The sequence below is a fragment of the Colletotrichum siamense genome, assembly GCF_013390195.1.
Source record: "Colletotrichum siamense strain Cg363 chromosome Unknown KSG_Cg363_contig01, whole genome shotgun sequence".
NCBI classification, from domain to species: Eukaryota; Fungi; Ascomycota; class Sordariomycetes; order Glomerellales; family Glomerellaceae; genus Colletotrichum; species Colletotrichum siamense.
Window position 1 is genome coordinate 6,840,965 of NW_023501014.1, and position 23,060 is coordinate 6,864,024.

Here is a 23,060-nt window from a genome sequence, read left to right on the forward strand (position 1 = left end):
AAAATCACTACCATTATCTTTGCGTTATCTTGCTTTGTGTACTTAATCCTTCCAAGTTCTCTCTCGCTGACAATTTCGGCAAACCTGTTGCCGGGTAAGTCTCCCTGCCAAACTTGTGAAGCTCAGCTCACTCTTGTCCATCTGTTGCAAATTGGAAGGGGACGAATGATCTTGGCTTGCTTGCAAGGCACTGTCAAGACAAAGTTTCTGTGCAATTTCACATCTTAACCCTTTCATCGTCCCCAACCATACATTTCTCGTCGTTCCCCAAAGGTTCAAGGGTGACCCAAACCTTCCTTTCCCTGGATTGAGTCTATCAGCTGATTAAGGTTTCAGGCCACGATCTTCAGCTTCAACTGGTCGTGAATCTAGAGTCGATCTATGACGTCACCCATATTTTCATGCGAGAATTTGTTTACGGTCTCAATGAGCCTTATTCCCCATCCATAGAGAATGTTTGTTTCCCGATCGTGTCTCTCCGCTGCTGCGCTTGTATACGATTTACCTACAACACGAACTCATTTGGTATTGGGATAACACCTTCCGCCAAAAGCCTCAGCCACATAACAATGGCCTCTCCATTGAATAAAAAGAACCGGCTGATCGATAAGCTGCTGGAATTGCACCTGCAAGGATTAGATCAAAATATTGATCTCCCGAGGGTGGTCCTTTTGGGAAGCAGTGAGTCAGCGAAACAGACTGTACTCACGGCGTTGACGGGACTTCATTTTCCGAAAGAGTACTTGGGCAACGAAATCACCAAGGAATTCATTGTTATCCCGTCAGAGACAACATCGATCAAGATGTTAGTGGTTCCAGCATCCGTTAGGTATCTCGATTACTGTCGGAGTCAATCGGACTCTGAGCGGATCCTTTCTCTTAATGACGAGGTCAGCTCGGAAGACCCAGACTGGCATAGCCTATTCGAGTTTCTCTTCGGCCGGATCATCAAAGAACTCAGTACGAGGATAAAAGGCAGCCACTTGATAGCAGACATCCTTAGACTGGAGATTCGTCGGCCTTCTCCCGGACCAATGGTCATTCTGGACCCTCCTCAACATCCCTACTGCCGGAATGACCCATGCCTCATGTATCCCTGGTTTTATGATCAGTTCAAGAAATCCCGAAACACAATTATTATCGCACACGACGATCTTCCTTCTCTCAAGCTACCAAACTTGGACGCTGAACTTCAGACTCAATGTCATTTTCATATCGGCAGGGATCGAGTGATGGCAGTTTTTGTGGCGCGCAAGTCATGCTTGACATCACAAGACGCCCTTCAAGTCAGGGCTATTATCCAGAAACGCTGTCGTGGCTATCATTTCGGTCTAGGTTGGTTTGTCTTGGAAGACAGGCAACAAGAGTCGATCTACGACGATACACGCTACAATATTCACGGTGTCACCTTCTACTCTACAACTTCAATAGTAGATAGTGTACGCTTGTCATTGCAGAGTCCCAAATTCTTCAACCACGTCAAGTCGAAATTAGAACAGGACGAACTTCTTGAGTTGCCGCGGATTCTCGGAGAGATCCAAAAGAAATTACTCATCAGTGAAGATACAAAAAGGAAAGTTGTGCGGTTACCGAGTCAGAAATTCCCGCAGATGTCGAATCAAGATCTCTTATATGCGGGGTTTCATCCCGAAGGGGTTCTCTCCGAGAGGGAGATCAGCTCTCTTGAAACAGCTCTCCAAATTCTGAGGAGTATTAATCAAGAGGACATCTCTCAACCTCTGAGTCCTGCTTCTTCTACAATTGAGCGTAAGTTAGTCGCTACCTGACCTGGGAAATTCCTCTCCAGCCTGATTCCAGGTAAAATGTTACTGCCCTCCAGCTGACGTGCCAATCAAAAGCCATATACACGCCTGCAGAGAGCTCGGCAGATGAAAAGGAAGTGCATGATGCCAATGAAAGACCAACGACACCGACACCAAATACCAAAGGAAACAAAACATGAATATCAACGAAGAAAGGTGTGGTTTTGTGCAATGGTCTTGTTACCTAAGACTAACCAAACCGGTTTGTTATGCATCCTTCCAAAGTCTCGTTCAATCAACTTACTTATCATTTCAACTGCTTGTGGGTTGATTATATCAGTGTTTTTTCTGCTTTATGCTATTCAAGTTAGCAACTGGGCTTTCCAATCTTGTCTCTGAATAATTTCATCCGCAAGATGGTCTTTGAGACTGCTCTTCTTCGCACTTATTTCAATGCTTGCGGTATGATCGTGTGTAGCCATTGTTGCGTCTGAGTTTCTGTACCTTATACCGCATGTGTTGGAATGCAGCAGGCGCTGAAGTGCAGGTGGATCTCCATCTGGTACGCTCGCTCAATGTATGAAGCACTGAAACCATCAGTAGACCTCGGAGGTGGACTTTCAAACACGTCAATCAAGATTACATTTATTTCATCAGCCTCTCATGAGCACTGCATTCTCTCTGACCAGCTTCCTAATGTTCTTCGCCGTCATAAATGTTAGCGGGTGATCCGTCGTATCTTGATCCCCATCAACCTGGGCGGCAACACTGGTGTCTACTACGGCTGATCGTACCGGGAGTACAGGCAGATGGGTGTGCGGATCGTATATTGTACCCTTAGGCAGAGGCTTTGTCTGAACCGTTGCCATTCCCTCTGTGAACACACTTTCCGGTGGTCCCTTTGTGATCAAATTCTTCCCAAACACCATCGGAGTTGTTCCAGTTGCGATATCCACCCCTTTGATTACGCGTTCTTGTATTCGGCGCGCAGCTTCAGGCTGGCTGAACGCAGAGTCGTGTCCCGCAAAGTGAAGTCGCGTGAACGAGAATCCATCAGCTTGCTTCACCTGGCCAGGAACCTGCCCGTCACTGTTCGCTGACAGATCCACAAACCCCGCAGAAGCCCAGTTCGCGGCCCCGACTTCAGCCGCCACCATTTGAGCGCCGATCATGTTGCTATCGTAGTCGGCATCGCCGGTGAAGAGCGCGACGGTGACGCCTTGCTGGAGCAGATTCTTCATGGACTGGACGACAAGCGCACCTGTGCGGCTGTCATCGCCCGTCGAGCTGGATCTGATACTGGTCTGTACTGAGGCCACGGTGAAGTTGTTCGAGGCTCCGATGGCTGCTTGAACGTCGGCTCGGTTGAGATATGCGATGAAATTCGGCGCCGGGTAGGGGGCCGGCGATAACAAGCGAATGTCGTTCTCGAAGCGACCAGTGTTGACGTCCCAGAACTCTTCGACGTTCTTGATACAAAAGGCGTCCGCGTCCGCGCATACCTTATCGGTGGGGTTGCTGTTACATGCCGTCTGTTTATCCTGGCAGCCTCCGGCGCCAAACATGTTGGTGAAGAGTTTTTGACGGAGAGTATCGTTGAACGGCGTGAGATCGTACGGGTTGCCAGGCGATACCGAGTAGTTGAAATATGCCCCAAATTGCACGCGACTATCCATGAACCCATCTTCAATAGAAATCGATTTCAGGGGTACGTTGACGGTATCGGGTACGCCGAGCTGGTTTTGTAGCATTATGTGGTCAGCAAAGATGGGTGCGTAATGACCGCCGTAGGATTGACCTGTGATGTGCACACCGTTTGCTGTGTATTGAGGAAAGGCGCCCATGATTCCTTGCATCACCTGATAGAACACCTTGGCAGCCTCTTCCGTTGAGTTCGGCGTCAGAGAGAGATCCATGGAGGAGTACGTGCCACACATCGGATCCGCTAACGTGCACTGCTGTGGAACAATCTCTGCGGTCTTGGGGTTGATAGTGCCGTTGACCAATTTGGTGAATGAGAAGCCCACAGTTGCGGGTTGGTCGATAAACAGCATGTTGCTAATGGCTGACCAGGAGTTTGGATTGTTCACCACCTTTCCACTCGCATCAATAGTACAAGGCCCGAGCTCGAGGAAGAGTCCGCCCATGGACGAAGCTCCCGGGCCCCCATCCAGTCTGATTGTCATAGGTGTGGAGGCTGCATTTTGCTTCGCTTCAATTAGGTAGAAGTAAATATGCTGAGTTGGACTGACATCCACGTAGCCGGCAAAGGATTTGACATTCGGGTCGGTCTCGCATATTCCGTTGGGTACTTCTTTAAATCGAACAGTGGTTCCTGCCGCTCCTTTGACCGTCTTGAGATCTGCTGGCTGGGCAACAAATTGCCCGCGAGCAGAAAGAATCAGCAAAACAACGCCGAAAAGTATTGACGCGAACATTTCGCAGCGATGTTCTATAAGAACTTTTCAGTGATCGACAAATTGGATGGCTGGAGTTGGGTTAATAGCATCTGCATGAATGCAAGGCCATGGCCGTTGAAGTAAATGAGATGCTGTCTCTATGTCGCATCTCGTTCGATTCTAGACTCGGAGTTAGATACCTTGAGTCATTTCAATCTATCTCGGTTTCGGTTCAGCCCATTTTCTCCGAGGTGGAGCGACGGACTTGATTGGGTTGGCTCCAAACGAACCAGAAACACTAGGCTACTTTCTAACAATCGCAACATGTTAAATCGAACTACAGGCGCGTTTCTCCGCGAATGTTCTTCCACTAACTTGACAATCTCATGAGGCAAATTTTCCTTTTGTCTTCGCGGATGGCTCCTTAGTTTGACGGCCTCTTATTGGAGTCCGATCCAGAGTTTGCTCATAATCTTACTGCCATCCGAGCCGGATTTCGACTGACGTGACCCCACCTTCTTCGAAGACTTCACATTTTGAACAAGGCTGATGCCCGCACTCTAGCTGCAAGTCTTGTGCGGGGACCGATGGCTTTGAGGCTGAGTATCGGATCTTGCGGCGCACTTTAAACGCATTAAGCAATCGGGACTCGGCACATCTTCTGTGGTTCCTGTCGTGCCTACTGTTTCTAGCCTTATGGGCCTAGTCCCGCTAGTAATGCGGAAAGTAACAGTTCTAATTTTATAATCACGAATATTTCCCCGGGTCGCAAACTCAATATGAGTGTTAACGCTCGCCAGGCGAAAGCTTTTAATTTACTCAGACTTTCAGGTGATACAACAACCAGCAGTTGCCTGTTAGATTCCTGTGCAGTAAGTGAAGAGCCCTACTTGACCTTTAAGGTTTGGAACAAGGTTGCGGATCATCATGGCTTCCAGAAGAAGGTTCTCGGAAGCACCGCACGGTGTGTATGATGGCGCCGACACCATGAGACTGAAACGACACACCTGATTCGGACTCTGAAACTCGGACACAAACTCCGATTTCGAAGGCACAAAATGAAGAACGACTTTTCCTCGGAGCACTTCATGTTTGTGCCTGCTCATATTCGCTTTTCGTAATGCCGCGTTTTGAACTGCGATTGCAATGTTGCCTTACCCTCACGATCGCAGTCTTGAGTATCCGAATTGAGATTTTACATGAAGATCTTTGTGTACGACTTACTGTATCGTACACTTGGGTTCTTGAGAGGATCAGTTGCAATGTCTGTTCTCTCTGCGACGAACTGCTCCAATCAATGATCTCATATTCCTCGGGACCCGCCGTGGTCTTGGCATGCTTTTTCCGTCGGATGAACTCAAGCACTGGAGGTTTCTTGGCGACGCAACGCGGAACCAACACATCAGCAATTCAACCAGACATCCGATGAACTCCACATGCTCGCAAATAGATGAACCGACTGAAGCAAGTCGGGCCACTCCCGATCACCGATGGCCTTGAACTCATACTGCAGCAGTGCATCGGAGTCTTAATGGCCCGATGAAAGGTCACACCACAGCCCCCGTCGCCTTATTCCCCGCTCTCGTGTCGATCGCGGGGGTACCGGGACCGGACACACACAACGACGGTCCACCGATTGCGGGGAACCAACGGAAATATGCATATTTTGACCCAGATTTTGCTTCTTCTCCCCCGCTGCCCAGCTTTTCGATTTCAAGCATCACCGCATAAACGAGGACTTTTGCACCGCCGATGCTACTCAGAGTCGTCATATCCGCCCACGTGAACCCCGCGATCGAGGGACACTCCGCAGAAGGGTTGGACGACGGGTGCGCAATTGAGGGGCATTGGGATTCTTTTAATTCTTGGCGCAGCTACATGATCGTGACATGCGCCCAGCCGGAGTCGTGAGAGTGCCCGGGAATGCTGATCCTTTACCTCAAGATTCTCTGCCGAGGTGTAGGAACTGGGCAATGAAAACCAGAGAGGTCATGGGGCGCGTTATAAAGGTCGCGCGGCGGCTGTTGGCGGTAGCAAGGTCCTAGGAGAGCCACGGCACCAATAGGTCTTCCAATTTGCTCGCCAGAGCTCGTTCTTGATTGTCATGGACCTCATCTCAGGCCTAGGCTTCCCGGGTGCTTTGCCGGACTGGACGAATCTGAACGTCTTGCACCGCAACACTCTTGCTCCGCGTGCACACTTCTACTCCTACGCCAGCGAGGACGCCGCCCTCTCCTTTGACCGCTACCAGAGCGAGTACCTCAGTCTCAATGGCACCTGGAAGTTCCACTACGATCAGAGCCCCTTCGAGGCTCCCATCTGGGAAACCGCGAACACGACTTCATGGGACGACATCGAGGTCCCGGGCATGTGGCAGCGCCAGGGCTACGGTTACCCTCACTACACCAACATCGACTACCCCTTCCCGGTCACTCCTCCTAATGTCTCTTACGTGAACCCCACTGGATCGTACTGGAGAGAGTTTGAGATTCCCGAGGATTGGGACGAAGACCAGCAGATCCGCCTCCGCTTTGAGGGCGTCGACAGCGCGTTCCATGTCTGGGTCAACGGCGAAGAGGTCGGCTACAGCCAAGGAAGCCGCAACTCCCACGAATTCGACATCACGGACTACCTCACCCCAGGCGAGGCCAACACCCTGGCTGCACGCGTGTACCAATGGTCCGATGGATCCTACATCGAAGATCAAGACCAATGGTGGCTGTCCGGTATCTTCAGAGATGTCTATCTCATCCCGTTCCCTCGCTCCTCTATTGTGGATTACCAAGTCAACACCTACATCGATGACACCTTCTCAAGCGGCACCATCAGGCTCAACACGACAATCCAGGGAGACCAAGGCAATCTGACCGTCAAACTTCTCTCCCCAGCCGGCGACACCCTCGACGACTGGACCGGCGCATCGTCTTCCATCTACGAGCACACTCTCGCAGGCGACGACTTTCACCTCTGGTCCGCCGAGACGCCCGCCCTCTACACCCTCCTGGTCACCTTCAACGGTCGCACCATCAGCCAGCGCGTCGGTCTCCGCCGCGTCGAGATCGTCGGCTCCAACTTCCACGTCAACGGCAAGCCCATCACCATCTACGGCGTCAACCGCCACGAGCACAACGCTCTCTCGGGCCGCACCGTGCCGTACGCTAACATGCGCGCCGACCTCATCCGCATGAAGCGCTCCAACATCAACACCATCCGCACCTCTCACCAGCCGCCGCACCCGGACTTCTTCGACGTCGCCGACGAGCTCGGCTTCTACCTCATCTCCGAGGCGGACCTCGAGTGTCATGGCTTCGGCAAGGTCGAGGAGACGGACGAGAAGGCGGCCGAGTGGACGTCGGACAACCCCGAGTGGGAGGCCGCGTACATCGACAGGGCTCACGCACTCGTCGAGCGGTTCAAGAACCACGCGTCCGTCATTATCTGGTCGCTGGGAAATGAGTGCTTCTATGGGAGGAACTTGGACGCCATGACGACGTGGATCAGGCAGCGCGATCCCAGCAGGATCATCCACTACGAGCAGGACCGCAATGCCACGTCGGTAGATATGTACAGCCAGATGTACAAGTCTCCGACGAGTGTTCGTGAGTGGGTTGGTAACCACACGGACAAGCCCTTCATTCTTTGTGAATTCGCACAGTAAGTTGCTTCTTCATGTCTCTTGGACTTTGCTAATAGCATCCCAGTGCAATGGGCAACGGTCCCGGCGGCCTGAAGGAATACATCGAGCTCTTCCGCTCAGAGCCCCTCGTCCAGGGCGGTCTTGTCTGGGAATGGAGCAACCATGGTCTTCTTAAGAAGGAAGGAGACATTGAGTACTACGCCTACGGCGGAGACTTTGGCGACGAACCCAACGACGCCGACTTCATCATGGACGGCCTCACTCTCTCCGACCACACTCCCATGCCCTCCTTGATCGAGTACGCCAAGGCCATCCAGCCCATTACCGTGGTTCTGTCAGAAGACGGTCACCAAATGGTTGTCACAAATCACTATGACTTCCTTGATGTGGACTGGCTCGACGCCTCCTGGCACATCATCCAAGACGGCCAGGACCCGACATCCTCGCGTCCCCTCGACCTGGGAAGCATCCCTGCTGGCGAACAACACGTCCTCGCCCTCCCAAGCGGCAACGCGACGCTCTCAGGCGAAGCCTGGATCACAGTCGAGTTCGCGCTCAAGAACGACACAATCTGGGCTGAACAAGGGCACATCATCGCTTGGGACCAACTCCACGTCAACGCCCCAGCCCCAGCCGCAAACCTCACCGCGCGCGCGGCCCTTACCACCCGTCAATCCTCCTCCGCGCTCAACTTCACCCAGGACAGAACCCATCTCAAAGCCTCAACGTCCTCCTCCGCCTTCGACTTCGACCTCCTCCAGGGCAACGTATCCTGGACCGTCAACGACACCCCCATCTTCACCCGCGGCCCGGAGCTCTACTTCTACCGCGCCCAGACCCAAAACGACGCCTCGCAATGGGGCGACGGGCCTTTAGTCTGGGACGACGCGCGCCTCGGCAGCATGCACACCCAAGTCCGCGACGTCTCCTGGCAAGACACCTCCGCCGGGTTAGTCGTCCACTACCGCGTCCGCGTCGCCCCCAAAGCGCTCGAATGGGGCGTCGAGGCATCCCTGACCTACACCGTCTCCCCCGCCGGCAGCCTCAGCGTGCACGCGCGCGGCGACTTCGTCGGCAACAACACGCCCGAGGTCGTCCCGCGCATCGGGCTCATGGCGGTGCTCCCCGCCGACTTCGACGCGGTGTCGTGGTTCGGTCGCGGGCCGGGCGAGAATTACAAGGACACGAAGGAGGGCTGTCGCGTGGGCCGGTATGAGGCGAACGTGGACGAGCTGTTTACGTACTATGATTACCCGCAGGAGAACGGCAACCGGGAGGATTTGCGGTGGGTGAGGCTCGGCAACGGGGATGTGACGCTCGACGCGCGGCGGGCGGAAGGGGAGGATGTGTTCAGTTTTACGGCGAGGCGGTATATGCCGTTCGACCTGGACGATGCGAAGCACCCGCACGATTTGGAGGCGTTGGATATGACGATTTTGAATCTGGATTATGATAATCATGGGATTGGGTCGGCGACAGTTGGGCCGAGGCCGTTTGAGGAGTATAAGTGCTACTCGGAGGCTTTCGACTTTACGTTTGAGCTGAGTGTTGAGTAGACACAAGAGTGTCTGTGGGACGTAATTTCAACCGATTAATAGCAAGACATATCGGAAGTCTTGACTATCATGAACGAACAGGACACTATCACAGGGAAGTAACAGCATGATATGGCTATGATGTTCGATCTCTCTTCTTTCTTCTAGTTAATGCAATTCTATGAGCCTCTTCTGCGATATTTTTCCTGGCCCGCGTGTCTAGGCATCCTGCGAGACACGAGCCCTACCATATCCCAGTTCCGTGACTCCAAACGAACTCGCAGTCCCAAAGTAAAGAAAGTAATCAAACACATCCTCATCTCCATCAGAGTCCGCTGGTGTACCAATCCATCGCAGATTTGTAACCTCTGATGCGAGGTTCAGAAAGCAATCTGTTGACTCGAGTGAGCCAAAGCCCCGAGACGACCTGCAAAAACAGATCCTCCTACTCCAATAGCTCATTAGTAATCATCACTGTCCGAATCTTGGTTCGATGAAGTACCTTGTGTGGACATGCCGTTTGGTCTGGAAGCTGCGGCAGCAGCACTCTTCGCGCGCTTTTTTTGCCTACGCTTCTCCTTCCTCTGACGACTCTTCTTGGAGCGGCGTTGCTCATGTTCTTCGGGCTCAGAGGCGGGGCCCGTGCCCTCGAAGAAATAGCTTGTCGAGTCCTGAGTTGAGGCCGCGTACGGGTCTCTCATAAGGAGCATCTCTTCCTCCGTAACGGGCGTAGCCGGCAAAGGCTTCAAAACTTCTTCGCGGGGGCGTTTGAACTGGAGAACGCGATCTCCAAACTTGCGGATGGTCTCATCGGAGATGCGCAGAGGAGGGAGGGGGTTGGAGTTGGCCTCGTCGGGGAGAGTGTCAGCCACCTCACGCGCCGGGAAGATGTGCTCGTCAGGATCCACTTCCTCGAAACCGTTCCGGACAATAGCTTCCCAGTCGTCTGGGTACTGTTCGGCGAGCGTCAGGTCCAGATCTTCACCTTCGGAATCGTAGTCCTCTGCGTCTGTGTCTTCGCCTCCGCCGTCTGCACGACTCTTCTTGAACATCTCCTTCTTCTTTTGTCGTGCAGGTACCGTCCCATCTAGGATGACGTTGTCTTCCCAGTGATGGATCGTGAAATCGATACCTGTGAGATATGCTAGTCGCTGGACGAACGGGACGCATTTTCCGGGCTTATGAGGCACTCCACACGGTTCACGGGTAAGGTGAATCTCGAAGCGAGGTGCCAAACCGTTCGTGCGAAGACAGGTTTTGAGGTTCTTGAGGTCTGTCATGGTGATGCGCTTAATTTTGCGATCGCCGAAGACATAGAGCTGGAGCATCGCGTGAATTGCATATGCCGAGAGCTTCTTCTCAGTATGACCCGCAGCCCAATTGCCGACATCGTCCTCGGTAGGCCTCTTGCTGGCGCCGTCGTATGGGGAGCCCATCTTGAGGCCCAGAAGCTCCGCAATTTGTTTAACACGCTTAGTCCACCTCGGGTGATGAAGAACAAAGTTTTCATCCTCGGGCCGGGCTAGGTCGAACATGTTCCCGGATAGCGCCAGCTTCAACACCTGAAGGTCCCCATGTATGTCGCGATTGGCCAGGAAGGCACAAGTCTTGAGACTGAACAGGTGCTTGACTCGATGAAAAGACCGCTCTGGGGATGTGTACTCCGCGACTCCCACGGACTGCAGGACCTTGAAGGATAGTCCCGCTTGACGGTACATGTAAAGACCGTCGGTGACTTCCCAAACTGCGTTTTCGATGCCGGCTTCCATCGCATCTGGGCGCAATTCCCCATCGCCTACTTGTATCATCGCGTCGAATCTGGCGTTGCTTCCTTCCATCCTCTTGAAGAAGAAAACCTTCTCTTGTGGTTTGTCGATAGGAATGATGGGGAGGTTGTCAAAAATAACGGGCTCGTCGACTTCCTCGGTCTTGATGATGCGGTCGGGAGTATCAAGCTCCATTGGGTCGACCTGCCGAGACTCGGGCTGCTCGTCCATCTTGTCGGATTGAATTAATAATTTGAATGATGGGGACTGGCTGAGTGGTTGTGATTTGCGGAGACGAGTTGAGTCGGTAAGTTGGTGGTTTGGAGCGGTACGTTGTGAACAAAGAAAAGAGCCGCCGGCGCGAGAAGAACCAGAAGATATCGACGATCTCAATGACGGAAGGAGCGCGGATGGCAGGATAGCCTGGACGAAAGAGGGAGAGTAGCGGAAGGTGGTGAGGACTTCAAACTTGGGAATGCAGGAAGGATAGAAAATGACGACAGGGAACAGGAACTTGATTTTCCTCGGGCAAGGTGGTGAACTGTTGTGTGGCGAAGGGTGAGAACGAAAAGAATAGAGAGACGTTGAGGTCGTGGAGTTGTCGCCGAGAAAGTAGACGTCCAGATCGCAGTAGTGGCCCAACCCAATGAGGAAGTCGCGGCGCAGGGAGAACAGGAGAAAGTCCCAGGAAGAAGAGAGCGCCTGCGTCTGTCAGATGTAGACTAGCCTCGAGTTGCGTTGGAGATAGTTGGTTGAGAAGAGAATGTGGGTAGGTGAAGAGGTCAACGTCGAAGACGAGGTGCTGTCGCCGAGAAAGGAGGAAACCCACAACTCAACTAGGAAATCGCGACGTGAGAGGATGGAGGAGAAGGAAGCGAAGAATGAGAGAGAGGCGAGAGGGCGACCGTCAGGCTTCAGCAGGCTGGCGTGATGCGTTGCTCTCTGGTGGAAGGTTGACTGAGTTGAGAGGAGAGTGCGAGGGAGAAGAGGTTCGTGGCCAAGGTGCTGTCGCCGAGAGATCAGGACTTTGGTATCGCAGAAAGGACCAGTTCGAACAGGAAGGTGCCTCAGACAGAAAGTTCCACGAGTTAATGATGCAGACGAAGAGATGGTGAGTGAGAGCGTTCGGTCGAGAGCAACTGGTCTCGCGATGTCTTGGTGGGGTTGAAGGAGACGGTTTCCAGGCGTCTAAGGCGGCTTCAACTATGGCGACTCGGGGCAAGGATGAATCGGGAAGGCGCGATGGGGATTGAATTGTATGAGTTTGGGCAGCTCGCAAGCGCTGGTGATGAGTCCGAGTCGACGAAGCTGGAACTACATATAACAGAACGGACCACGGCAAGCGCCTCGAACTTGGCACGATGGAGGGCCCTCCGGACTTGACAGAACTGGACGTGAATTACAACGACGGCAATCAGCCAGCGGCAGACACTGGTGACAGCACGCCCTCACTCGCCGACAGTACGCAACCGAAAGGCCAGCAGGAACAGGAGCGATAAGCCCAGTGATGTATCATTCGCACGAAACACCACACGACAAGAACACCAACACACCGTGAAGACAACAAGACATGCAGGATGGAAAGGCAACCGAGCGGGGGGGGACTTGAATTTGGGATATCCGGAAGGAAAGGCATTTTCCAACCAAGCAGAATAAAGTCATTACTCTCTTCTCAATCGTGAAAACATCCATTTTCAGACGCCTAAAACCCCCAGTGAAATGCCCATTTTTGATTGTCCGTGAAAGCCCAGAAAAGCCCTTGCCCTTGATTTTTTATTGCGACAGTACTTCGTCTAGAGGAATAATCTACTCGTCATCCTCCTCGTCCTCCTCAGCCTCGGCGGTGGTCTGGGCGATACCTGGTGAAGCAAGTCAGTATAAACAAGGCCGGGATGCTTTTGAGTCAAGAGAGGGAGGGGACAAGACGTACGGTCCAAGTCACGCTGGCCGGACTGGGTGATGCGGCGGCCACCCTTCTCCTCGTCCTGCTCAAGGACGCCAATCTTCTCGAGGGCCTGGCAGATCTTGCGGTCGACGGAGCCGGAGGCGTCGACGTGGTGGCTGGGGCGGACACCGCGGTTCTTGGCGGAGCCGTGGACCTTGCGGAGGCGGCCGACACCGACGGTCTTGCGGAGGTAGATGTGGCGGGCGACGGAGGCGGCGCGCACGTAGAACCAGTCAATGTCCTGGGGAGGGAGCTCCTTGGCGGGACCGGTCTTGACGATGTCGACCCAACCTGGCAAGACGTGTGTGGTTAGCCAGCTGTCGTACTTCCTTGTCCCATGCGTGGATGAGACGGAGGGGAAGGGGGGAAAGGAACATACCGGGAATGGGCAGCTTGCCCTGACGCTTCAGGAACGCAGCGTAGGCGTTGATGAACTTTTGCGCCTGTCGCGGGAGAAAAAAGGACCAATTAGCAATGATTCCGTCATCAGAAGTCTTTCGACTCCCTCACGCCTGCTCCATTGTTCCTCTCATGTGTTGTAGTTGGCCGTCTTCCCCCTTCGTTCCCGTGATGTGAACGTTCCTCGCCGCGCAGACTGCCCCTTCGAACGACCAGGTCTTCCACCCAACCATCGCTACATCAAACATGCCCACCATCGTGGTCAGCGTCTCCGCGACACCCCGAAGGAGGCATGGCGAGAGGATCAGGTCGGGAGCCCGTCGTAGTCGGCCGTCTTTTCAGATGCGGCAGTGGCAGTCGTGCGCGGCGTCATCGAAACACACACATCTCGGTCGGAAGGACGGAACAACGGTTGATATTTTTTCGAGATTCGGAAATCGGGCTTTTCTTCAAGGGTAGCGGTTGGAACCTACATCGACATCGCGGACAGAGACACCACCGGCCATTTTTGCGGTATTGATTGGGTTGGGTTGGGAGGGGGAGGGACTGGTACGGCGCTGGGCGTTTGGAAAAAAAATTGGGCGATGAAGTCGGTCGGATCAACAAGCTGCGGTTCGCGATCACGGAAAAAAAGTTGGTGGTTTGGAAAATTGCGATTCGCGGGGGCAGGGTTGGAAAGCCCTTGTGGTCCGTGCAGGGTATCACGTGGAAAGAATTTGTTCGGCGAATGGGAAGTGGATTAGGTAAGATAGCATGGCGCTAACTGCAATTGGATGCGGCTTCGAGGTGGGGTAGGTTCTGCAGCTTCGGGGCCGGCGTGAGAGATTGAAGATTCATGTCGTCGAGACCAGTGACTCGAAATTGATGCTAAGAGCCTTCTCACTAACGCCGTCATTGTTACAGGTTACTGTTGCATAGTTGAGACCTTGATGGGTTACTTCAATGCCACTTCTCATTCAAAGCTCAGCATCGCATCACCAGTCACAGTATTTGAACGGATGCATCAATTCTCGAATCAATAATCATTATTACGTGCCCTGAAGGCAGGATGCAGAACTCCTGCCCATGCAAAAAATCCAAAATGCCTACGACGGGAATCCCTCAAACCATACAGCAGAGCAGGCTCACAAGACCCAGGTATCATTCTCAATCCCAATCCCATACATATCCCATGTCCCATATCTATCCATTTTCAACGTCTAGTTCAGTTCAGTTCAGTGCAACGGCTTCCGCAACCAGTTGTGCTCCTAAGCCCAGTTGGCCAGGACGGCCATCACGCAGGCGCCGAGGGCAACGCAGCCGAAAGCAAAGAGCTGGATCTTCAACGGAGAGTTGCGCATCTGGGGGTTGAACATGAACTCGTGCGCCAGCAGCTCGACGAGACCCGTGTACATGAGAATTCCGGCGCTGATAGAGTCGAAGATGCCGTTGACGAGAGTCTGCGTCTCGGCGCTGCTGGGCCTGGCGGCAAGACCGACGGCGATGGCAACGGGGGTCGAGAGTCCGTACAGACAGGCGAGGATGTGCGGCCACCACTTTCCATGCGAGGGCCACTGGGCGACAGCAAGACGGGAGCCGAGACCGAGACCCTCGAAAAACTGGTGGAAGGTCAAGACGATGAGGAGGACGACGAGCTCATCGCTGGTGGCGAGGACGAGACCGATGAAAATGGAGTGGAACACAACACCGAACTCGAGGATGAAGATGGCCGTGAGCTGACCTGTGAGACCGGAGTGGCTGTCTCCCTCGACGTGGTCGCGGGCGTGGCCGAGGTGGTCGCGTCCGCCGGGAGGGTAGCTGACGTCGTCCGGAAGTCCGGGCACCTTTCTGGGGTCGACGAAGCCGTTGCCTCTCTCAGCGTCGCCGTTGTCGTGGGGGCAAACCTCACTGGCGCTGCCGTCGGTGGCCTGGTCCTTGGACTTGACAGCGACAGCACCAGTGCCGTTCATCTCGTGGTCGTGGCTGTGGGAGAAGGCGCTGCCGCTGGTCATGTTGGAGGCAACCATCTCAATGAGGAACATGACCATGACGGTCATCAGGCCAATGGCAAAGGCCCAGTCGTAGTCTCCGAGCCTGGGAGCCAAGCACTCGTTGTGAAGAGCCTCGACACCGGGGGCGAGCAGGTGCATCCAGGCAGTGGCGATGATGACACCCGTACCGACATACTTGAAGATGAAGAAGGTCATCTTGGGGACGTGCATCCTGGTAGTCCTGGCAAGGAAGATGGGCAGGAAACCGCCGAGAAGCGAGGCGACGAGGATAATGAAGATGGAGGCGATGCGCAGAGGCATGTTGCTCACGTCGACGGCGGCGGCGCCGCAGGCATTCGTGGTAGCATCGGTGGCATCGGAGCCAGCGTCCTGGCGGGCAGCGAGAAGCCTCGCCGCAGAAATCTGAAGAGGGTTCATGTTGGTTGTTGTTGTTGGAGGTGAATGCTGTGAAACAGCAAGGGAGACAAGCGTCTTCTCTGAAAAGGTAGAAACTCAAGGGCGATGGCGGCTTAAAGGTTACACGCGTTCAAGCCTTGGCTGCACCACGACGTCGTCCTGGATGACGGAAGATTCGAACTGTACGTTCCCGGGGGAATGGGTCAAGTGCCGGCAGGGTGCGTCTGGCTTTGTGTTGACACAGAATGCTGAGCTTGTCGGGGAGCTGGTTGGCGGGGGTGAGAAGCGGCAAGGGACGATGAAGATCGTGTGGTAATGGATCCTCGCCTGTCTTGGCTTGCAGCTTGGCGTCTTGGTAAAGAGAAGATGAGGCTCTGAGGCGGACCTGGGCAGTATATAAAATGCGCCTTGAGCAGGGGGTCGTCCTCGAAAAGGTTGAAGAAGGCGAGTTCGAGGTTTTCCTGGGCGGGGTGGGCGACAGACAGGAGGGTGGGTGGTGCGGCGCCGGTGGTGGGAAGAGATGTCGAGAACCCGGATGGTCGTCGGTCGCGGGGGTTCGTCGGTTTAGATGGACATAAGAGGACGGACACACCCCCCCGCTAACGGCAATGGACTCGACGAGGGAACGGGAGAACCACAAAAGGTCGGGAAACCCGGCACCCTGCAGGAGGACAGGAGCAGGATCTTATTTCGTCGTCTTGTCCGGTTTATTTCTTGTGGTTCTCTTGTCGGAGGGGGACGCGCGAGACGGACGAGACGCAGACGACGTCAAGGTGCACGCAGCCGAGGCGTTTCTGTGTGTCCCGGGTAAAGTGGACAAGGTAAAGACGATGCAGACAACTGGAGCCGTCTTGGGGGAAGGACGAGCCGAAGTTGCTTTTTTACAGTTTGGAGATGTTTCCTGAAATGCTCAAGAATAAAGAATCGTCTCAAGATAGAGTTTCGATGGTTGGGATGTCGTCGCTCGTGGTCGGGAAAAAAAGGGCAGAGAGAGAGGAAAGGGTGCAGGGAGTTGAGCTCCATGGTAGACGGCAGCGGCGCAGGTGGCTGCTGCCATGCGCGCAAAATCGTACACAAAAGTGAGGACCTTGATGGCCCGACGTTGGAAGGTCCCACTTTAGCAGCTGGGTCGTTACCTCACAGGCGCGCTTCCCTTATCAGCAGAGAAGCGAAGCGCAGCGCAGCGCGAACGCATGGAACAGGACCAAGACACTGGTCGAGACACCACTCCCTGCAGCGCATGCCCGAAAACAGCAGGGCATTGTTTATTTTTCTTACTGATGCTCTAAATTACGTCCCCGGCCCTATCACCACATTCAGTAGGAAAACAGGGGGAATAAAAGAACAATAAGATAAACTCTCTTCTCATCAGCGCATCCCTAAACTTCCTCGTCGGCCCCCTCAAAAACTGGACAACACGGTTCAAATCCCCACGAGTCCCAGCAGCAGCTATGCAGCACCCGTGGTAGGAGCGTCAGCTTCGAAACTGGCTCCATCCCTGCTCCCAGGCGCTAGCTCCGCCGCGCCCGCCCCACCGTCCGTCGCCATTCAGATTTTTTGCACCAGAATATGCCCGCTCTGATTGGCCCGAGAGCTTGGCCATCAAGGTTCTCCGCACTAGCTTAACCATCAAGGTCCTCACTCTTCTCATTATTTCCCGCGCAAGGTGTGTGTCATGCCCGGGTCACTTGCCCGACGACAGACAACCTACCTCCCCTCATGACTTCACACTCTGACTGGTGGTGTCTCTGCTGATTGCGACTTGACGCTGCTACCGACTGGCTGCATGAAGGATAGAGCTGTGATGGCGGCGCACTAGATGTCAAGTGTGTTCGTGTCGGTCACTCCGCGGACTTGTGGTATTACGGGATGCTATGTTCAAGTACTTTCTTTATCGTTGCGATGGACGATTCAGGAGCTGCGGTGCTTTTGACTCGACGCGGGTCTACATTATCTATACACAAAATATCATTCGCCCAGTTTGGCAAACGTTCCTTGTACTTGTCAGGCCAGGTACATGGTCCTGCCGGACTGATGAGGCAGTCTGAGCAGTCCAAGACCACCGTCCACGACCCTGTCAAGCATGCACCACCCTATGCACGCAATAACCCCCAGCAGTGCCCAAGCCCTCTCTATCCAGAACCAACAAGCCATGTTCAAGTCGTAGAACCAACTCATCGCCAAGGAAGCTTGGCAGTCAGCTCCATCAACGAACCAAGCTTTAGCCAAGCCGGCCGCCTCCTCCACTGAAGGGCCTCCATGTATGGCTTGGCTGAGGACATGGGAGGAGGAATCTCGAGAAATGAACCCTCCATATTGCTGCGCAAAACGAATGGAGACTCTGTTGATGAGGAACTTTTGACCCTGGTCTCTGGGCGTAGCCAGCCGACCAACCCTATGCACACCCCCTAACCGTGAGGTACGGCGTGGGCGACGACCGTCGTATCCCTTTCCATTCCAGTTCATGCAACCACAATATTTTCTCCCGCGCGCCGTCTGCTGCAGCGGCGTCACTTCGGTTTGCGCCCTGCAGACCCATACTGCTGGATTGGTAGACCGAAGCCGTGTCGGGGGTTGAGACCGCTGCGTCGGAGCTCACGTCGTATCGGGCAATATTCTCTCCTCGTCGTCGCATCTCATCAGTCCCGACGTGCATAATGGACGCCGCTCTCATGATGAAAACTGGATTTCCACGCCCAGGGTCCTGAACGGCGAGTCCAGCTTGCGCAGGTCAATCGCGCTGCCGAGGCTGAACAGAAGCGACTTCACCCTGCCCTCCCACAGCACCCCAATCTTCATGTGCTGGTCGATCCGCGCCTTGATGACGCTGGTGTACTCGTCGTCCACGGCACCCGCACCCGGTGCCGCTCCCGGTATCGTCCTCGTCGTCCCATCATCCACCGCCGCAGGATCGTCCAATCTCCACTCCATCTTCGCCTGAAAGCTGCGTTCCCTCGGCTTCTCCTTCCGCTTCTCCTGCACAACCAGCCTCGGCTTCACCTCGGGCGTCGCCGGCGGCGGGGGGTCATCCAGCCGCCACTCCATCTTCGCCTGAAAACTCCGCTCCTTCTTCAGGAAATTTTCCGCCGAAAGCGCGGGGTGCTGCTGCTGCTGCTGGTCGAGGTCGCTGCGCAGCAGGTTCTTGCGCCACAGCTCCATGCCCACGGACCAGTCGCTCTCGTAGCTATACACATTAAAGTCCATCCTCGTCGCGAGGCTGCAGTGCCGGCCCGCCACGACGGCGTAGCTCGCGCTGATATTGCCCATAAGCGGGTTCAGCGTCAGCGTCGCCGTGAGCGGCGTCCCGCGGTGCTCCGGCAACGTCGCGAAGCGCCCGCCGAAGCTGACGCCGCCCGACTTGTTCAGCGTGCCGTAGTAGATCTCCCCGCCGGCGCTGAAGCGGCCGTAGATGCGCTCCTTGGCGTCCTCGGCCCCGGGCTTGCCGTTCGCAGGCCGTGTCGCCGGTGTCGGAGGCGGCGGTGGTGGTGGTACGTCCTCAGCGTCGCCTCCAAAGTTGTACACGCCCCTGAAGCCCAGCAGCCCGCCGTCGGACGAGGCCAGGCCTTCCACCGCGTACCGCCCGACGTCGTACTGCGCCAGGCCCAGCAGCGTGCCGCCGTTGCGCAGGTTCTTGCTCGAGACGGCGCTGAGCTGGAGCTGCAGCGCGGGGGACACGCGCTTGACGACGAGGGCCTCAAGGAGCGACTCGGGAAGGTAGAGGCGGCCGTAGAGCAGCGACGCGGCGGCGGGGCTGAGGAGCGGGTATGGCGTCGCTGCGGGCAGGCGGCGGGGGAGGTCGGCGAGCGGACGGTAGGAGCGGAGGAGCGCCGGCAGGGGGACGGCGTCGGACTGCGGGGTGAGGCTCGCGCGGAGGGGCACGGAGGAGTAGAGGTAGGAGATGGAGCCGTCGACGACGCCAACGGAGCCGAGCTGGTAGGAGGTTGCGTAGTGGGGGGTTGCGAGGGACGAGAGGGTGAGGCGCAGGCCCTGGGGTGTCGGGAAGTTGAGGAGAGCTGGAGGGTGGCTCAAGTCAGCCTAATTGAGCCCAAAAGCAGCAGCAGCGGGCAGGTTGGCGGAGAGGACGCACCATCGGCGGTCGAGTTGAGCGACGAGTAGGAGTTGTCGCGGTTCCAGCCGGTAGCCTCGTAAAAGGCACCCTGGACGTAGTTCATGAACTCGCGCATGGTGGGCGGATGTGCCTTGTTGCTTCGCGGAGCAACGTGCTCTTCGGTACTATTGCTCCTGTGACATTTGCTGTGTTGTGTGGGTGAAATGCGAGGGTTGAGATACCGAGGAGCTGGAAGGCTGTGATGATTTGACTTTGCCAATTGCAGTGTTGTCATGGGTGGGGCTGGCTTGTGACGGCATTGGGAGGTTACGTAATCCACGTCGCCGACGAATGCCGCCTAAAGAGTCTTGAACAGTTGAAGCCGTTTACCAATGAATTGGGTATTTCACTGGCCACAAACGTCTGGTCCATTCGAAATCATGCCTAAGTGAGTCTTTTGTGTTTTCTGTTTATAAATATATAAAATTTGGCCATTTTCATGTATGCTCTGATGTGGTATGATTTTCGACATTCATTATTTTCCAAACTCAATTCTCACAACAAGTCACGATTCCGTAAATGTTATGAACGTTATTTTGAAGATGCAACACATATTCAAGGACACGAGACGCTTGTGAAATCGAATTGCACATGATACTTGAGGATTATACCATGAAATGATCATTGCACTGCTTATGATAAGACAATTGTCGCCAACGATGCTCACAGCCATGTTACCAGCATACAACCCCAAAACTCATATGAGTCCTACGAGTGTGATGTCCAAGTCGTGCTGTGTTCCGACAATTATTGACTACTGAATGATAATCTAATATGCTCTAACCACAAAGAAAATCCGAAGAGAAGGCTTCAAAAAATGCTGCTTTTTTCTTTGTTTCATCGAAGAGATGAGGATATCACCAAACCACCCTCCTAGGCTCCTCACTCCACTCCGCCTCGCCCTCGCGCCTCACCCATAACTCGTTATACCGCTGCCCGCTGTCGTCCCGGTAGCACTCCGACCACACCTTGCCCGATATCCGCGCGTGGCGGGGCACGTCGCCCTCGCTGCGCACCACCACCTCCTCCGCCGCCTCCGCCGCCGCCGCCGCCGCCTCCCTCAACGCGCCCTCCTCAATCTTGACAATCTCCTCCGCGAGCGCCGCACACGCGAGACTGTCATATACAGCCTCCCGACGCGGCCACCGCTTCAGCAGCGCGATCGCCCTTCGTCGGATGTCCGGGTTGCGGCACTTGACGGCCGTGTGGTACAGGCACGAGATGGCGCCCATGTCCACGCTGAACCGCCACTGCGGGATCTCCGTCGTCTCGATCAGCCGCTCCGCGAGGCCGATCTGGTACTCGAACTGCGGCACCATCGTGTCGTAGAAGTTCTCGCCCTCGGTGGTGTTGTTCTCGCCGAGGAAGAGCAGCGTCGCGCCAATGTGCCACAACCTCAAAATGTCCGCGCGCGGGTCCGCCGACTCCTCGGGGTGCCGCGCGAGGTACTCGTTCAGCGCGTCCTCCCAGCGCCGCAGCGAGCCGAGCGGGTCCTTCTGCATCGTCGTCGTGTCGCCGTAGAAGTCCGTCGTGTAGTACGTGATGAACTCGGGGAAGATGTACGCGAGCAGCAGCACCAGCCCGTCGCGCGCCTCGGTCAGCGTCGCGAAGGGCCCAAAGTGCCCGTCCTCCGCGGAGACGACCTGCACGGGGATCGTCGGCGGCGACGGCAGCGAGCGCGTGTGCAGCGCCATGGTGATGAAGATGGGCTTGAGCGCCTTCTGGATGAAGCGGCCCTCGGGCGAGTCGACGGGGGTCATGCCGGCGCGCTCGGCGGGCGCGAGCGGGGCCGTGTCGGAGAGCCACATGGCCATGGTGTTGAGGCTCGTCTGCAGGTGGATGTTGGCGTCGGCCTCGGTGCCGCGCAGCCAGTCGAAGGCGATGCACAGCGCGGCGCAGGTGAGGGTGACGTGCAGGTCGGTCCACTGGCGGGCGTGGATGTGGCGCTTGAAGAGGTGCAGGGCCTTGGTGTACTCCTCGTCGGCGCGGCGGCACAGCATGACGGCGTCCGGGTCGGGCTGCCTGGCGACGACGTCGTTGCGGTAGCCCTCGTGGCGGGCGCCGAGGGCGACGAGGATCTGCGCGACGCACGGCTCGGCGTGCGCCAGCTGGAGGACGGTGACGGCCCAGAAGTCGTTGTCGAAGTAGCCGGCGAACTGCCGTGCGGACTCGGTCTGGAAGTACTTGAAGGCGCGCTCCGTCTTCTGGGTGAGCTTGACGGCGGAGGTGGTGAGGGCCGGGCGCAGGGCGACGGTGAGGTGCTGCTGCTGCTCGGCCGCCGGTCGCAGGGGCACGTTTGCCGCTGCTACGCCGGCGCCGCCGCGGCGAGGCGGGTCGGGCCAGGTGCAGCCCGATTGATGTCTGATGCAGTTGTTGCACTTTGGCTTGGTCTCGTCACATTTCACACGCCGCGTGCTGTTGGTCGCGAGAACGTCACAAAGTCAGCCTTTGCCATTGCTGAAGTGTCTGCGCGCTCCATGTCTTTTCTCTTCTCTCTCTTTCTGTCATTTCACACACGTGTCGCGTTGCCCGAATTTCCCGCTCATCGCAACTCAGAAACATGAAAAAGTGATAAAAATCCAGGGGGGTTGCAGCCGCAGCGGGCCTGTCGGGGGAAAACACCACAGAGAAATGGGAGAAAAAGTAAAAAGGTACACGGCGCGCGCGCGCGTGGGCGGGCGTGATGTGGCGACTCGACAGAAAGGAGCTTACCGGCAGGTCAAGCAGCCCTCTCGAGAGCGCGGGGTCGACTTCCTCTTCCTCGGGGGCGGCTTCTGCTGGAGCGATGCGGCGGCATCACGGGCGTTGTTCGTGGTGATGGTGATGGTGGTGGTGGAGGACGTCGCGGGCGGTTGGCTGTTGGCCATGATGGTACGAATAGCCGGCTGCGGTGCGCGCGCGCAGGAGGGGGGGGACCGTGCAGTGAAACATGAAAACCCACTGGGACTACCATAGATAGAGATCTCGCACTACCTAGGTACGGATACGGACACGCAGCCAGATCTGTCTCTCCCCTCTTTCAGCTTCGGGCGTGGCTAGCTTGTGAGAAAGGATCGAGGAGGGGGCCGGGCGAGATGTGACAGGAGCACCGCCGCTCCACTAATGACGCGGGAGAAAAGAA

At 55.6% G+C, this 23,060-nt stretch overlaps 7 protein-coding genes across 7 annotated transcripts; 1 reads left to right on the forward strand and 6 right to left on the reverse strand.

The window, feature by feature from the left end:
* Positions 1–2,416: 2,416 nt before the first annotated feature.
* CGCS363_v001746 (Carboxypeptidase S1-like protein B) lies at positions 2,417–4,201 on the reverse strand (the record flags this gene model as incomplete). Its single annotated transcript, XM_036633595.1, has 1 exon — positions 2,417–4,201. The coding sequence occupies one exon, from the start codon at positions 4,199–4,201 to the stop codon at positions 2,417–2,419; it is 1,785 nt and encodes a 594-aa protein (XP_036501911.1).
* A 2,065-nt stretch (positions 4,202–6,266) lies between these two features.
* On the forward strand, positions 6,267–9,355 carry lacZ-1 (Beta-galactosidase; the record flags this gene model as incomplete). The annotated part of the gene is made up of 2 exons (XM_036633596.1): positions 6,267–7,816; positions 7,864–9,355. 2 exons carry the CDS (start codon positions 6,267–6,269, stop codon positions 9,353–9,355), a joined length of 3,042 nt encoding a protein of 1,013 aa, XP_036501912.1.
* A 440-nt stretch (positions 9,356–9,795) lies between these two features.
* Positions 9,796–11,331, reverse strand: CGCS363_v001748 (uncharacterized protein; the record flags this gene model as incomplete). Its single annotated transcript, XM_036633597.1, has 1 exon — positions 9,796–11,331. The coding sequence occupies one exon, from the start codon at positions 11,329–11,331 to the stop codon at positions 9,796–9,798; it is 1,536 nt and encodes a 511-aa protein (XP_036501915.1).
* Positions 11,332–12,906: 1,575 nt separating this feature from the next.
* rps19 (40S ribosomal protein S19) lies at positions 12,907–13,950 on the reverse strand (the record flags this gene model as incomplete). The annotated part of the gene is made up of 4 exons (XM_036633598.1): positions 12,907–12,959; positions 13,031–13,336; positions 13,425–13,488; positions 13,918–13,950. 4 exons carry the CDS (start codon positions 13,948–13,950, stop codon positions 12,907–12,909), a joined length of 456 nt encoding a protein of 151 aa, XP_036501916.1.
* A 741-nt stretch (positions 13,951–14,691) lies between these two features.
* On the reverse strand, positions 14,692–15,852 carry ZRT2-1 (Zinc-regulated transporter 2; the record flags this gene model as incomplete). Its single annotated transcript, XM_036633599.1, has 1 exon — positions 14,692–15,852. The coding sequence occupies one exon, from the start codon at positions 15,850–15,852 to the stop codon at positions 14,692–14,694; it is 1,161 nt and encodes a 386-aa protein (XP_036502899.1).
* A 2,649-nt stretch (positions 15,853–18,501) lies between these two features.
* Positions 18,502–20,015, reverse strand: MDM10 (Mitochondrial distribution and morphology protein 10; the record flags this gene model as incomplete). Its single annotated transcript, XM_036633600.1, has 2 exons — positions 18,502–19,844; positions 19,919–20,015. 2 exons carry the CDS (start codon positions 20,013–20,015, stop codon positions 18,502–18,504), a joined length of 1,440 nt encoding a protein of 479 aa, XP_036502898.1.
* A 781-nt stretch (positions 20,016–20,796) lies between these two features.
* On the reverse strand, positions 20,797–22,806 carry CGCS363_v001752 (putative transcriptional regulatory protein; the record flags this gene model as incomplete). Its single annotated transcript, XM_036633601.1, has 2 exons — positions 20,797–22,354; positions 22,652–22,806. The coding sequence occupies 2 exons, from the start codon at positions 22,804–22,806 to the stop codon at positions 20,797–20,799; spliced, it is 1,713 nt and encodes a 570-aa protein (XP_036502901.1).
* Between the last annotated feature and the right edge of the window lie 254 nt (positions 22,807–23,060).